Here is a 15769-nt window from a genome sequence, read left to right on the forward strand (position 1 = left end):
AATCAGAGAAATGGCATCTCTGTCATCATCATCATCAAAAATAGGAATAAATCACATTTGTTTGTTTGCTATGCATCAGGGACTTGTTCTAGACAAGTCTAAAGAATGATTTCACTTAGCTCTCTCAATAACCCTCTGATATAGGTACTAAAGGTATCTCCATTTTATTACTTTTTTTTTTTTTTTTTTTTTTGCGGTACGCGGGCCTCTCACTGTTGTGGCCTCTCCCGTTGCGGAGCACAGGCTCCGGATGCGCAGGCTCAGCGGCCATGGTTCACGTGACCAGCCGCTCCGCGGCATGTGGGATCCTCCCAGACCGGGGCACGAACCCATGTCCCCTGCATCGGCAGGCGGACTCTCAACCACCGCGCCACCAGGGAAGCCCGGTATCTCCATTTTAGAGAAGAGAAAGTGGAGCCTTTGAGAGGTTGACTAACTAACTTGAGATGACTTAGGTAGTCAGTAGAGAAACCTGACTCTAGTCATGCCCAGCTCTTAACTACTGTGTTAATGATTTCCTACCAGAAGGCATACTAGAAGCACAGTCTTCTTTTTCACAAGGCCCTGCTGAAAATAGTCTTTTTTTAGCTGTCATATGAAGACAGGTTGAAATGATGGGCTTCGTTTTTTTTTTAATAATTTGAAAGCAAGAGAAACAAAGATAAAAATCTAGAAACACAACTTTGAAGTCGAGAGTGAAAGAAATGCTGAGTTTATTCAGCAGATCCCTGATGAGTAGGATTAGGGATGTCCCTGAAGCAGGAATGAGAAAAAAATTTAATCCAAACAGCACAGTTCTCTTTTACACAGTGGGTAGTAAAACCATTCCCCCAGGATGCATTGGTGGCACAAACTGTTGGCAGCTCCAAATGAGGTGGAGAGAAATGTCCCAGGCAAAAGTGCTTGAATTAATTAATTGAGCCCAGAGTTGTCCTTTTTTCTGGGCACCATAGGCGATGGCCTGCTGTGCTGACATTTCATAGGTACAAGAGTAGTGCTCATGCCCAGATAAATCCTTCTCCATCACTGGCCCTCTGGCTTAGGACTTTGATTAGTCAAGTATAGAGAAAAAAATCATGAGATGTGGTCAACAGTTCTCATCTTATAACCATGAGCTACTCATTTCCTCTTGGTGGGCTTTGCCTTCTTCATTTTTAACCAAAGAACAGATAATTAATTTAATTTGATGCCATTCTCCACTGATATTTATGTGTATGTGTGAGTGATACTGTGGTCCTGTTAAATTATATAACTCTATTTATATCATCCTTACCCAGGAAACTACCAAAGTATTCCCATTATTCACAGGATGGAGTCCAAGTTCCTTAGCATATAATAACGACCTTTGCACTCTGGCATCTGCCCTTTTCTAAAATCCGTTCTCCTCCAGCACTGCAACCCCACCCATCAAATTCATTTCATTCACCAGCAACTCCCAGACATGTTAAGTCTTAGTTCTTGCTACCCCTCTCTTTAGAGTGTGCGTCCTGTTCTTTTTTACATAATGATCTCTTATTCACTTTTCAACCAGCCCAAATATCATCTCCTCTGCAAAAGTTTCCCTGCTATCCCAGCAATGCTATTTGCAGCCTTCTGCTGTCCAGTTACCTCATATGGCCGGCTCTGCTCTGGGTCTATAAAGCTATGTTATGATGATGTGTGTCCATGTCTACCCCTGCTGATTATATTATAAACTCCCCAAGGGCAAAGATCATGTCTTTTTTATCTCTATAGACCTAGTGCCTAGCTCAGGACTTGTGCTTCATAAATAGGGTTCATAAATATTAGATTAAAGGAAAAGGAAAGAAAAGAAGGAAATAAGGAAAAATAAACAGCAGTCTTGTGCTTTCAATAAGGGTTTTCTCCCAAAATGGAAAAGGTATATTAACAGATCTGGCTCTAGCTTCAGTCCTAATATCACAGAATAGAGTATGCAGTGCAGAGATGGCCAAGGTCATGACCTGAGAAGTTTAACTAGAAGCAAGGCAACTGGAGGCCTCGCCAATTATGCCCTGTGTGGATCTAGGCAGGCCCAGAAATAGTTTGGTTACACAAAGAGAAAGCTAGCAGCTTCAGAGTCCTACGCATCACCTCTCGAAATTGTTAATGAAACACCTTTTCTAACCTTTCCTTTTCCCCTCCTTGCTATTTTCAAATAGGTCTTCAGATCATCTTCCCTCAGTATCTGCAAGAGAAATTTGTCCAATCAGCCTTGAGCTACATCATGTGCAACGGTGAGGGGGAGTACGTGTGCCAGAACAGCCAGTGTAGATGCCAGTGTGCCGAGGAGTTCCCGCAGTGCAACTGCCCCATCACCGACATCCAGATCATAGAGTACACGCTGGCCAACATGGCCAAGTCTTGGGCCGAAGCTTACAAGGACCTGGAGAATTCAGGTAGAGAGCCTAATGCTACTACTGCATGAATGGTACCATGCCAAGTCGAGAAAATGATCTCACTGGAACTAGTATGGCTGAGGGGAACATTCAGTGACCCCCAAGTCATTCACGTTGGAGGGTCCAGAGCCATCCTAGTAGCCATCAAAGAGTAGGCACTCAGTAAATCTCCAGCAAGTGGAATACTGAATAACATAATCAAGTGTGTGGTCCTATGATGTATTGCTTCTGTGGTATCCAGACGACAGAGAGAATAATGCGTGCTAGTACATAGGAAGCCTCTGGAGAGGGGAGTCAAAGCTAGTTGTACTGGTTCCTGAGTCTGTGTGTGTGTGTGTGTGTGTGCACGTGTGTGTACCTGTCTCCCTGAATAAGTGAACACACATATATGTGTAAATATGGGTATGTATATATCTATATATATGTTCATACATAGGTAGATATTGCTATAGATATCCAACGAATTCACAGACTTTCATAGCTGGAAGTCACTTTTCAGGTAACTTAGCTATTTCCTGTTTTTGTGGTTGAGAAAAATGAATTTCAGGGGAGGAACATCAGTCACCCGAGGCCATAAAGTAGGTGAGGTGCAAAGTTGGATTTTTGCCTCATGGAGCTTGTAGTTAATGGGCAATCCCAGCACCTAACATGTAACTCTGCAGAGAATAGTGACATGCTAATCATATGTGTGTAAGGAGCGAGGGGCTCCTGTGAACAAATCTCATGGCGTTGGAGGGCAGTATGGCCAGGGAGTCGGGAGAGGCCGCCTCGAGGGAGAGTCTCAGTACCTGAGTGTGTGGAGACACCAGAGGGTGAGCGCAGGTGGGCCAGTGGGAGGCGCCTGGGAGAGAGATGGTTGCCATGTGAGTTACAGGGGTTGTATATGTAGTAAAAATGGGAAATGTGCAGAGATGCTGAGGTATTTAGAAGGAACAATTAGCAGGGCTTGATGGTAGATTGACTCTGAGAGTTCAAGGGAAGGGTTTTGAGGTGAGCTCCAAGGACCTTTTTTAGGTATGCTTGCTAGACAATCTGATGGATGCTGGTACCATTCATAGAGCTAGAACACCCTGGAAGGTTTGGAAAGAAGACTGTACTCAGTTTTGGACATGAAAAGCTTGGGAACTCTTGAGACTTCCAAAAAGAGATGCCAAGTAGATATTTGGCATTTAATATGTGCTCAGAGATCTGTTAAATAAATGGACGTATGTAGAGAGCGTTCTGTTTTTAACACAACCTTATATCCCTTAAATCTATTACAACATTAATAGATTGAGTTAAAGTGAGTAGTGATATTCCTGTGTTCTAGAGGAGGGAGGGTGTCAAGACCCAGTGTCTTCCCCTGGGTTACGTAGTTAGTAAATGACTGCGCTGGTAATGGAATGCCTGATTCCAAATCCACTGCTCATAGCAGCTTTTGTAACTTATTAATTCTGCTTTACCCACCCCCAGGCCTCAGTTCCCTCATCTGATAAATGAGAGGACATGTTTGTGTTTTTAATATTTGAATTTATTTAAATCTTTAGCCAAGAAACCCTTTGATCAAACAAAATCTTACCTTGGAGCCACTGTGTACCACAGATAAAAACTGAGCTGTAGGGGCTTCCCTGGTGGCGCAGTGGTTGAGAGTCCGCCTGCCGATGCAGGGGACATGGGTTCGTGCCCCCGTCTGGGAGGATCCCACATGCTGCGGAGCGGCTGGGCCTGTGAGCCATGGCCGCTGAGCCTGCGCGTCCGGAGCCTGTGCTCCACAACGGGAGAGGCCACAACAGTGACAGGCCCGCATACCGCAAAAAAAAAAAAAAAAAAAAAAAAAGCTGAGCTGTAGAGCGCTGTGTTTGAAAACCACTGGTTTCCATGATCTCTAGACCTCTCACCAGTTCTGGGAGCGCAGAATGCATCCATGATTCTGCTCTCATGGGGTCATCAAGTGGAGCTGTGAGGCCTTAGGAACCTGCACCCATTAGTCCATTTAAAATCCTGGGAATCCATGAAAGAGGAGAGGTTCATGATGGAAATGTATTATGATTATTTGGCCTCAAACAAAAGAAGCATTTGATAAAATGCTTTTGAAAAGAGATTCTACTGATTGCTAAAAAGCAGAGGGGGATGTAGGCTGTGTGCACAAGTAGTAGGGATCCCTAGCACAGAATCCTTATTCCCAAGGAAGAGAAGCCACTCTGAGTGGGTGGGTGTGGGAGGAAATGCAGAAAGCTGAGATGCTACAGGGTAAGCTGAAAAGGCCACAGAAATGATTTCTGTGTCACGATTGTCTCTCCACAAAAGCACGCCTTTCCTCTAGATCCTGCACTCATCCATTTGAAATGTTTGTACCCATGAAAACAAAGCCATCCATCCACACGTGTATGTGGCTTGTACATGTGTACTTTCCTCCTTTTCCTTTGCAACCCATAACCTTAATGACTCAGCCCCAAGTAATTTGGAGGAATTAATGACTGGCCAAAGGTCAAAGCCATTGATTCCTTCATGGCTCGAGAGTTAGTGGTCACATAGGACCTAGTTTACACACATAAATGGGGGTCTACGCTTCCTTTACTGGGAGGGAACCCTTCTACTTTTAGTCAAGAAAATGAAATCGTTTTCACTTTTTAATTAGGTGTTCGTATCTGACCCAAATTCTGGTTCTTTGAAAGGACTGTTATCTCCTCCGAGGTCAGCAGAGCCCTCTGCAGGATGAGCTGTGTGGCGAGGAGAGCTGGACTGGCCAAGGCAGCAGCGTCATTAGGGCCAGTCCCCTGCCCCCACCAGCCCACTGAGTAAATCCATCAGTACCGTCGTGTGTATCCTCCCAATCTTACACAGCCATCCACTCAGCACCTTCTGGATATCGAAAACTATTTAGGCAGACAGCGTCTCTCAAGATTTGAATTAGATGCTCTTACTGACAGATGGGGAAACTGAGGCATTGAGAGAATAATGCTTATACAGCCATCCAAGGGTCAGGAATCAGTCTGAACTCACGCATGTCTGACTGTCTATAACGAGGTTCCTGAGGAGTCAGAGACTCCTGTTTCAGCACCTTCACAGAAAAGATACTAATATATTAAAAATATATAGTTTTTTTCCTCTCAATTCACTGATCCTCTTTATGTGTTGAGAGTAAGTGTAATGTGCTACATAAGAGCATAACATTCGGAGCCAGTCTAGAGTTCTAATTCTACCATTTGCTGGCTGTGTGACCTTGGCAAGTTAATTAACTTCACTGTGTCTTAGTTTCTATAAAAGGGGGCACTAAAAGCACCCACCTCGTACGTTTGCTATAAATTCACTTATATATTGTAGATGTTTAAGACTGACCCGGGTGCTTATCGAGAGCTTTGAAGGCATTTTTTAGAAAGAAAAGAATGCCTAATATACCTGAAATTTCCTTGTCGGTTTTATGGAAAATATCAAGCTTCAGATATCTATAGACAGATGATAGCTAGCTAGCTAGCTAGATAGACAGATGACAGATAAATGATAGATAGATATCCCAACCATTTAGCCTTTTTTTTCCTGCAAAATGATCAACCCCTTAATTTTTTAATTTTCCCAGTAGTTGAGTGGGGGATTGAGTAGGAGGTATTAGATGAGAAAACAGCAGCTCAGGTTTTAGTCCTGCCTCTTGTTACTCATGGACTGTTCTACCTTCAGAAAATGGTATTCCCACTCGAGGCTTCAGTTTCTCCAAATGTAGAACAAGAAAGCTGACCTAGATAATTTCTAAGGCTGTGTCACCTTGTAGCACATGCTGACACACTGAAACTCAGCATCACCAACTGAGGCAGAAATCTTCACCCGGGAGACCCAAGAGTTCGTCCCCATCTGGAGTTTCCCAAAATGTGACTTGACGTAAGGTGGTCCACACGTGCAGCTTGAGTTTCCCAAAATGTGACTTGACGTAAGGTGGTCCACACGTGCAGCTTGAGTTTCCCAAAATGTGACTTGATGTAAGGTGGTCCACACATGCAGCTTCCATGACAGTGGGGCACACGGTGGGGAGGGTGATCGATGTCAGTTCTCTGTCGATCCTGAAGATTACATCAAAGAGAATGTCTCAGTTGCTGCTAATATCCTTTCACATCTATCACTTGCTCCTTCCCTAAATTTCAAAGTGAGAGCAGGCACAGGGGTTTGGTCATTTAGCAGGCCACAGCGTTTGGCTAGAATTTATTAATATCATTTTCATTATATTTATTTTTACAGCTTTATTTTTATAGCTCCCGTTCTACCGAGGGCATTTGATAGTGATTCTTTACTTGCATTGGATAAAAAATTGTTTTAATTGATTCAAAGATAAGTGCAAGTAAATATAAGTACAAGTGATATGTGAATGTCATAAAGTTGGCATTCCAATGACGAGTTTGGGCAGCCCTGTCTGAAGCAAGGATGCGGGATGCAGGTTCACTCCTGCGGTAGCAAAGTAAAAGACCCGTCAGTGAAAACACAGTGGCCTCTTCACTGCCTGCTAGGAGTGGAGCAGGCTAGTGCCATGTTTATAGGCCACCAACAAGTTGGCTTTATTGTGCGCCTGCTTTGCTTGTGGATGGGGCTAAGCACTTGAGCCTCAGATGGGGGCTGTGTCATGCTCAGCCCGCCTTCTTGGCCTTTGTCTCTTGCTAGATGAGTTTAAATCGTTCATGAAGCGTCTCCCTAGCAACCACTTCTTGACCATTGGGAGCATCCATCAGCACTGGGGCAACGACTGGGACCTGCAGAACCGCTACAAGCTCCTGCAGAGCGCCACGGAGGCCCAGAGGCAGAAGATCCAGCGCACCGCCCGCAAGCTCTTCGGCCTCAGCGTCCGCTGCCGCCACAATCCCAACCACCAGCTGCCTAGAGAGAGGTAAGTGCTGGCCCACCTACCACCTCCACAGGCTCAGACCTGGTGCAGGGGCACATGTACTACAGAAGATGTATCTGGAGCTCATGGCCTTGCATGGTCCAGACCCACAGTTTTCTGGATTGTCTCTGGCTTCTCCCCTACTGGCTCTGGCTGCACTGGATTTCTGTTTCCTGAAAATACCCTGAACTTTCAGCCTCTGTAGTCTGTCTGATCCATCTGACAGATGAAGGAAATTAGTAGTAGCCCTGACTGCTATGTGACATTATTCTGGTTGCTTAAATGTATTATCTAACTTTAAAATTACTTGGCAAAGCAGATTTTAGCATCCCCATCTTAACAGTGAAGAAACTGGGTTAACTGACGAATCAAACAATTTATTGACTGAGGGCCTTTGCTCAGGGGCTGGAGTAGAGTGAAGCAAAGGAGGCACCTACCATGAAAGAAGCACTCCCTCCCCGGTCACGCGAGGACAGGGTCCTCATCTGAGAGGGAGTGCCTCCTCAAATGCCTACCTGCCTCGCTGGCCTCATCCTAGTCCCAACCCTGCTGTCGATGTACCAGGTATTCTGAAGAATGATGGAGAACACAGGGGTGAACAAGCCAGACAGGGCTCATGCCTTCATAGCACCTAGGGTTTATCAACTCTCTCAGGGACCCACAGAGAAGGAGCTAGAATTCAAATCCAAGTCTCTCAGACTCCACTCTCCCAGGGCATTCATGAGCTACATCTGGGGGTTTTCTGTATTTGTGTCTCCAGGGTTTCCATGAAGGCATCATGGAAGAGCAAGAAGGCAGGCTTGGGGTCTCTCCACCCTGCTTCTGCCAGAGCAGTGATGCTTTCATCTGTTTCATATTTGGGGATTCCACATTCAACTTTATTCAATGAAAATAGATCCACTCTTAAAAAGACTGAGGCTAAGTCACCTTCACTTAACAGATTCTGTGTCAGCCACATATTTTATCCACAATTGCTACCCGCATTGTACAGATTAGAAAACTGAAGCTCAGAGAGGGCAAGGAATTGGTCCAAAACAGCAGTGTAAGTCAGTAGTTTTCAATGGAGGTGGCTTTGTCTCCAGGGAACATTTAGAAAGGTCTGAAGACATTTCTGAGTGTCATAACACATGTGAGTGCTACTACAGTCCCCACAACAAACAGTGATCTGGCCCCAAAAGTCAATGATGCTGATATAAGAAGAGACAAGATATCCCGACTCTTTGACTCTAAGTACTGTGTTCTTAATCACCCTGCTTGCTCTACATGCACTCAAAATTTTAAAAGCACCAAACTCTTTAAAAAGTCCTCCTCTATCCCAACCACCCTCACCCAAGCACTCATTTTCCAGGCTCAGATCAAATGCTTCCTTCTTCAGGAAGTCTTTCCTGATTACACCAGCCAATATGGAGGGCCCCTTTTTTAAGTTCCCATTAACCTAAAACCCACACATTAGTCAGCAGATTTTCTTCTATTTCCCTTAATAAAACCTTCTCCTTTTGCACTCGTCCATGCTCATCTCTGTTCTCCCCATTCCCCCCAACTTGGAGCCCCTTTCTTTTCATCTAGCTTGTGATCATTGTGAAACAAATGGAATTTTGGCTGGCAGTGGCTTACTTGTTGAAATGCTGTAGAACCAGGGACTAGGAAGGGGATCCAGTCACCAAATAGCTCCCTTGTCATCTGTGACAGTTGCCCAAACTGCCACCATGAGTGAGGGTCTGAAGTGGCTTCCATTTAGACCCACTGAGCATCAGTCACGTGACCTGCATCAGGCATTGGGGGAGATTCAGAAGTGAACATGGTAACAGTGCCATGAAAGATGTCTCTTAAAGGAGGAGTTCTGTTGGCAGTCAGGAGGAACTCCCCACATATATTAGCTTACTAGGGCTGCCATAGCTAACTACCCCTGACTGAGTGGTTTAAACAACAGAAATGCATTTTTTCCCAGTTCTGGTGCCTGGAAGTCTGAGACTGAAGTATTGGTTATTCCTGAGGCTGCTCTCCTTGGCTTGTAGCTGGACATCTTCTCCCTGTGTCTTCACAGGGTCTTTGCTCTCTGTGAATCTGTGTTCTAATCCTCCTTTCTTATAAGGACACCAGTCCTATTGGGGTAGGGCTCACCTCAATGACCTCATTTTAACTTAATTACCTCTTTAAAGACCTTATCTCCAAATAGAGTCACATTCGGAGATACTGCGGGTGAGGACTTGAATGTATGGATTTTGGGGGGATATAATTGAGCCTAGACACCACAAGAGGTGGCTTTTGATCAGATCCCTAAGTGAAGAAATGGCGCATCCCCAGGCTGACCACACTGGCTGTGCACCTGGGCAAAGGAGTTAACACTTAACCATTACCAGACTTTAAACAAAAGCACCTATCAGTGTGGCTGGTTGTCACTCCAGAGAATGAAGTGGAAAGTCCAGAAGCCCAAAGACACAGGGAAGACACATTTATTAAAGGTGAGCAGAGTGTCCAGGGCACAGAGTATAGAGCACCACTGGGCACACTGGGTCTAGGGAAGGCTCAGGAGGGCTCCAGAGGAGAGAGGAGCTGGACAGGCCTTAGAAGGGAGGAAGGAGGGACAAGATGGGGTAACGGGAAGAACACGGAACAGAATCAGGGGTTGGATGAGATTGCACCCTAACCTTAGCAAGCTGTGGACCTTGAGCAGGTCGCTTCACTATTCTGAGTGCAAAATCTGCCCACATCTGTAATCTGCTCTTCCTCTGCAAGGCACGACAGCTAGACATACCCTGCCACCTGGGACCTGCGGAGAAAGAACTCACGGTGCTGCCATCTCTCCTCCTGAGATGAGAAAACTTGCCCTGATCATTACATCCCTCCTTCACTCACCTGGAGAGGGTGCCTGGAATTCCACTTTGGCATGTCACTCAGTTATGTTCATTTAGCATGTATTGGATACTGGGATGGACAGGGGACATAGAAATGCAGCTCTGTGCTGATTCGTCTGAAGCCCTCCCAGGAGAACTGAACCTCCCTGCTGGCTGTGGGCTGCTTCCTGCCATCTGAACCAGAGGCTTTAATGAGCGTCTCTCACACCAGACAGGGCACCTCCCTGCCACGAAGCAGTGTCAGACAGAGGTGCTAACACTGGGGACCTTGGGCCACCTGAGCTGAGCAAGCTGGAATTTGCAAATGAACCACTTGCTCTGCTGCGATTTGTCTGTGTCCTGGGCTCCATGGGGGCTGAGTCCACCAAGCAGATGCCATCACTTGTGTCAAGAAGGGTGGCCTTGTTGGGCGGGGGTGGGAGAGGGAAAGAGCCCGGGTCTTTAGCAGCACACGGACTGGATCCAAATTCTGGCTCCGTTTACTAGCCACAGGGCTTTATGTAAGTCCCTGCACTTCATTTGCAACGTGGGATAATTACGCTAGCCGTCAGATTAAGTATGAGGATTAAGATTTTAAAATTCAAAAAGCCTGACTCAGTTAATAGAGAGTTGTCACTTAGTGCAGGTTTCCCCCGCTATCCGAAAGTAGAGCTTTTCTGTGAAACCTTTCATAAGCTGAAATGCCATAAAGCAAAGAAGCAATTACCTTTTTTCATAAAAGCTAAAATCTTTGGATTTCTTTAGGTTAGTGAAAACATGTCTCTTGTAAGATCTTTTGTAAAAGCGAAGTGGCATAAAGCAGACTTTTGAAAAGCAGGGGACGCCTGTATATGGATTCTAAACATCAGGCACTGTTCTAAGCATCTCTTATGAATTAACTCACTTCCCCCTCACTGCAATGTTACAAACTAGGTACTCTTACTATCTTACTATTTCTACTCTACAGATAAGGGAACTGAGGCACAGACAGTTTAATAATGTACCCAAGGGGAATAAATATTTTTTTAATTTATATATATATATTTTTTTTTATTGCAGTATAATTGCTTAACAATGGTGTGTTAGTTTCTGCTTTATAACAAAGTGAATCAGTTATACTTATACATATGTTCCCATATCCCTCCCTCTTGCGTATCCCTCCCACCCTCCCTATCCCACCCCTCCAGGCGGTCACAAAGCACCGAGCTGACCTCCCTGTGCTATGCGGTTGCTTCCCACTAGCTACCTACCTTACGTTTGGTAGTGTATATATGTCCTCCATGCCTCTCTTTCGCTTTGTCACAGCTTACCCTTCCCCCTCCCCATATCCTCAAGTCCATTCTCTAGTAGGTCTGTGTCTTTATTCCTGTCTTACCCCTAGGTTCTTCATGGCATTTTTTTTTCTTCTTAAATTCCATATATATGTGTTAGCATATGGTATTTGTCTTTCTCTTTCTGACTTACTTCACACTGCATGACAGACTCTAGGTCTATCCACCTCATTACAAATAGCTCAATTTCATTTCTTTTTATGGCTGAGTAATATTCTATTGTATATATGTGCCACATCTTCTTTATCCATTCATCCGACGATGGACACTTAGGTTGTTTCCATCTCCGGGCTATTGTAAATAGGGCTGCAATGAACATTTTGGTACATGACTCTTTTTGAATTACAGTTTTCTGAGGGTATATGCCCAGTAGTGGGATTGCTGGGTCATATGGTAGTTCTATTTGTAGTTTTTTAAGGAACCTCCATACTGTTCTCCATAGTGGCTGTACCAATTCACATTCCCACCAGCAGTGCAAGAGTGTTCCCTTTTTTCCACACCCTCTCCAGCATTTATTGTTTCTAGATTTTTTGATGATGGCCATTCTGACTGGTGTGAGATGATGTCTCATTGTCGTTTCGATTTGCATTTCTCTAATGATTAATGATGTTGAGCATTCTTTCATGTGTTTGTTGGCAGTCTGTATATCTTCTGTGGAGAAATGTCTATTTAGGTCTTCTGCCCATTTTTGGATTGGGTTGTTTGTTTTTTTGTTATTGAGCTGCATGAGCTGCTGGTAAATTTTGGAGATTAATCCTTTGTCAGTTGCTTCATTTGCAAATACTTTCTCCCATTCTGAGGGTTGTCTTTTGGTCTTGTTTATGGTTTCCTTTGCTGTGCAAAAGCTTTGAAGTTTCATTAGGTCCCATTTGTTTATTTTTGTTTTTACTTCCATTTCTCTAGGAGGTGGGTCAAAAAGGATCTTGCTGTGATTTATGTCATAGAGTGTTCTGCCTATATTTTCCTCTAAGAGTTTGATAGTTTCTGGCCTTACATTTAGGTCTTTAATCCATTTTGAGCTTATTTTTGTGTATGGTGTTAGGGAGTGATCTAATCTCATACTTCTACATGTCCCTGTCCAGTTTTCCCAGCACCACTTATTGAAGAGGCTGTCCTTTCTCCACTGTACATTCCTGCCTCCTTTATCAAAGATAAGGTGACCATATGTGCGTGGGTTTATCTCTGGGCTTTCTATCCTGTTCCATTGATCTATCTTTCTGTTTTTATGCCAGTACCATACTGTCTTGATTACTGTAGCTTTGTAGTATAGTCTGAAGTCAGGGAGCCTGATTCCTCCAGCTCCATTTTTCGATCTCAAGATTGCTTTGGCTATTTGGGGTCTTTTGTGTTTCCATACAAATTGTGAAATTTTTTGTTCTAATTCTGTGAAAAATGCCAGTGGTAGTTTGGTAGAGATTGCATTGAATCTGTAGATTGCTTTGGGTAGTAGAGTCATTTTCACAATGTTGATACTTCCAGTCCAAGAACATGGTATATCTCTCCATCTATTTGTATCATCTTTAATTTCTTTCATCAGTGTCTTATAATTTTCTGTATACAGGTCTTTTGTCTCCTTAGGTAGATTTATTCCTAGATATTTTATTCTTTTTGTTGCAGTGGTAAATGGGAGTGTTTTCTTGATTTCACTTTCAGATTTTTCATCTTTAGTATACAGGAATGCCAGAGATTTCTGTGCATTAATTTTGTATCCTGCTACTTTACCAAATTCATTGATTAGCTCTAGTAGTTTTCTGGTAGCATCTTTAGGATTCTCTATGTATAGTAGCATGTCATCTGCAAACAGTGACAGCTTTACTTCTTCTTTTCTGATTTGGATTCCTTTTATTTCCTTTTCATCTCTGATGGCTGTGGCTAAAACTTCCAAAACTATGTTGAATAAGAGTGGTGAGAGTGGGCAACCTTGTCTTATTCCTGATCTTAGTGGAAATGGTTTCAGTTTTTCACCATTGTGGATGATGTTGGCTGTGGGTTTGTCATATATGGCCTTTATTATGTTGAGGCAAGTTCCCTCTATGCCTACTTTCTGCAGGGTTTTTATCATAAATGGGTGTTGAATTTTGTCGAAAGCTTTCTCTGCGTCTATCGAGATGATCATATGGTTTTTCTCCTTCAATTTGTTAATATGGTGTATCACGTTGATTGGTTTGCATATATTGAAGAATCCTTGCATTCCTGGAATAAACCCCACTTGATCATGGTGTATGATCCTTTTAATGTGCTGTTGGATTCTGTTTGCTGGTATTTTGTTGAGGATTTTTGCATCTATGTTCATCAGTGATATTGGCTTGTAGTTTTCTTTCTCTGTGACATCCTTGTCTGGTTTTGGTATCAAGGTGATGGTGGCCTTGTAGAATGAGTTTGGGAGTGTCCCTCCCTCTGCTATATTTTGGAAGAGTTTGAGAAGGATAGGTGTTAGCTCTTCTCTAAATGTTTGATAGAATTCGCCTGTGAAGCCATCTGGTCCTGGTCTTTTGTTTGTTGGAAGATTTTCTATCATAGTTTGAATTTTAGTGCTTGTGATTGGTCTGTTCATATTTTCTATTTCTTCCTGATTCAGTCTTGGCAGGTTGTGCATTTCTAAGAATTTGTCCATTTCTTCCAGGTTGTCCATTTTATTGGCATAGAGTTGCTTGTAGTAATCTCTCATGATCTTTTGTATTTCTGCAGTGTCAGTTGTTACTTCTCCTTTTTCATTTCTAATTCTATTGATTTCAGTCTTCTCCCTTTTTTTCTTCATGAGTCTGGCTAATGGTTTATCAATTTTGTTTATCTTCTCAAAGAACCAGCTTTTAGTTTTATTGATCTTTGCTATCGTTTCCTTCATTTCTTTTTCATTTATTTCTGATCTGATCTTTATGATTTCTTTCCTTCTGCTAACTTTGGGGTGTTTTTGTTCTTCGTTTTCTAATTGCTTTAGGTGCAAGGTTAGGTTGTTTTTTCGAGATGTTTCCTGTTTCTTAAGGTGGGACTGTATTGCTATAAACTTCCCTCTTAGAACTGCTTTTGCTGCATCCCATAGGTTTTGGGTCGTCGTGTCTCCACTGTCATTAGTTTCTAGGTATTTTTTTATTTCCTCTTTGATTTCTTCAGTGATCACTTCGTTATTAAGTAGTGTATTGTTTAGCCTCCATGTGTTTGTATTTTTTACAGATCTTTTCCTGTAATTGATATCTAGTCTCACAGCGTTGTGGTCGGAAAAGATACTTGATACAATTTCAATTTTCTTAAATTTACCAAGGCTTGATTTGTGACCCAAGATATGATCTATCCTGGAGAATGTTCCATGAGCACTTGAGAAAAATGTGTATTCTGTTGTTTTTGGATGGAATGTCCTATAAATATCAATTAAGTCCATCTTGTTTAATGTATCATTTAAAGCTTGTGTTTCCTTATTTATTTTCATTTCGGATGATCTGTCCATTGGTGAAAGTAGGGTGTTAGAGTCCCCTACTATGAATGTGTTACTGTCAATTTCCCCTTTTCTGGCTGTTAGTATTTGCCTTATGTATTGAGGTGCTCCTATGTTGGGTGCATAAATATTTACAATTGTTATATCTTCTTCTTGGATCGATCCCTTGATCATTATGTAGTGTCCTTCTTTGTCTCTTCTAGTAGTCTTTATTTTAAAGTCTATTTTGTCTGATATGAGAATTGCTACTCCAGCTTTCTTTTGGTTTCCATTTGCATGGAATATCTTTTTCCATCCCCTTACTTTCAGTCTGTATGTGTCTCTAGGTCTGAAGTGGGTCTCTTGTAGACAGCATATATATGGGTCTTGTTTTTGTATCCATTCAGTCAATCTGTGTCTTTTGGTGGGAGCATTTAGTCCATTTACATTTAAGGTAATTATTGATATGTATGTTCCTCTTCCCATTTTCTTAATTGTTTTGGGTTCGTTATTGTAGGTCTTTTCCTTCTGTTGTGTTTCTTGTCTAGAGAAGTTCCTTTAGTATTTGTTGTAAAGCTCATTTGGTGGTGCTGAACTCTCTCAGATTTTCCTCGTCTGTAAAGTTTTTAATTTCTCCATCAAATCTGAATGAGATCCTTGCTGGGTAGAGTAATCTTGGTTGCAGGTTTTTCTCCTTCATCACTTTAAATATGTCCTGCCAGTCCCTTCTGGCTTGCAGAGTTTCTGCTGAAGGATCAGCTGTTAACCTTATGGGGATTCCCTTGTGTGTTATTTGTTGTTTTTCCCTTGCTGCTTTTAATATGTTTTCTTTATATTTAATTTTTGATAGTTTGATTAATATTTGTCTTGGCATATTTGTCCTTGGATTTATCCTGTATGGGACTCTCTGTGCTTCCTGGACTTGATTAACTATTTCCTTTCCCATATTAGGGAAG

The 15769-nt window shown here is 42.8% G+C and overlaps 1 protein-coding gene across 1 annotated transcript in view; it reads left to right on the top strand.

Annotated features, from left to right (window-relative positions):
• Positions 1-15769, top strand: part of BRINP1 (BMP/retinoic acid inducible neural specific 1) — a gene marked incomplete at both ends in the record, with an annotated part of 136986 nt that overhangs the window by 96617 nt on the left and 24600 nt on the right. Inside the window, 2 exons of the mRNA XM_081237717.1 lie at positions 2160-2396; positions 7020-7242. Of these exons, the coding sequence (XP_081093843.1) occupies positions 2160-2396; positions 7020-7242 (460 nt within the window). The remainder of the gene's footprint in view (positions 1-2159; positions 2397-7019; positions 7243-15769) is intronic.

This window comes from Mesoplodon bidens, assembly GCF_964165515.1.
Source record: "Mesoplodon bidens genome assembly, chromosome: 6".
NCBI classification, from domain to species: domain Eukaryota; kingdom Metazoa; phylum Chordata; class Mammalia; order Artiodactyla; family Ziphiidae; genus Mesoplodon; species Mesoplodon bidens.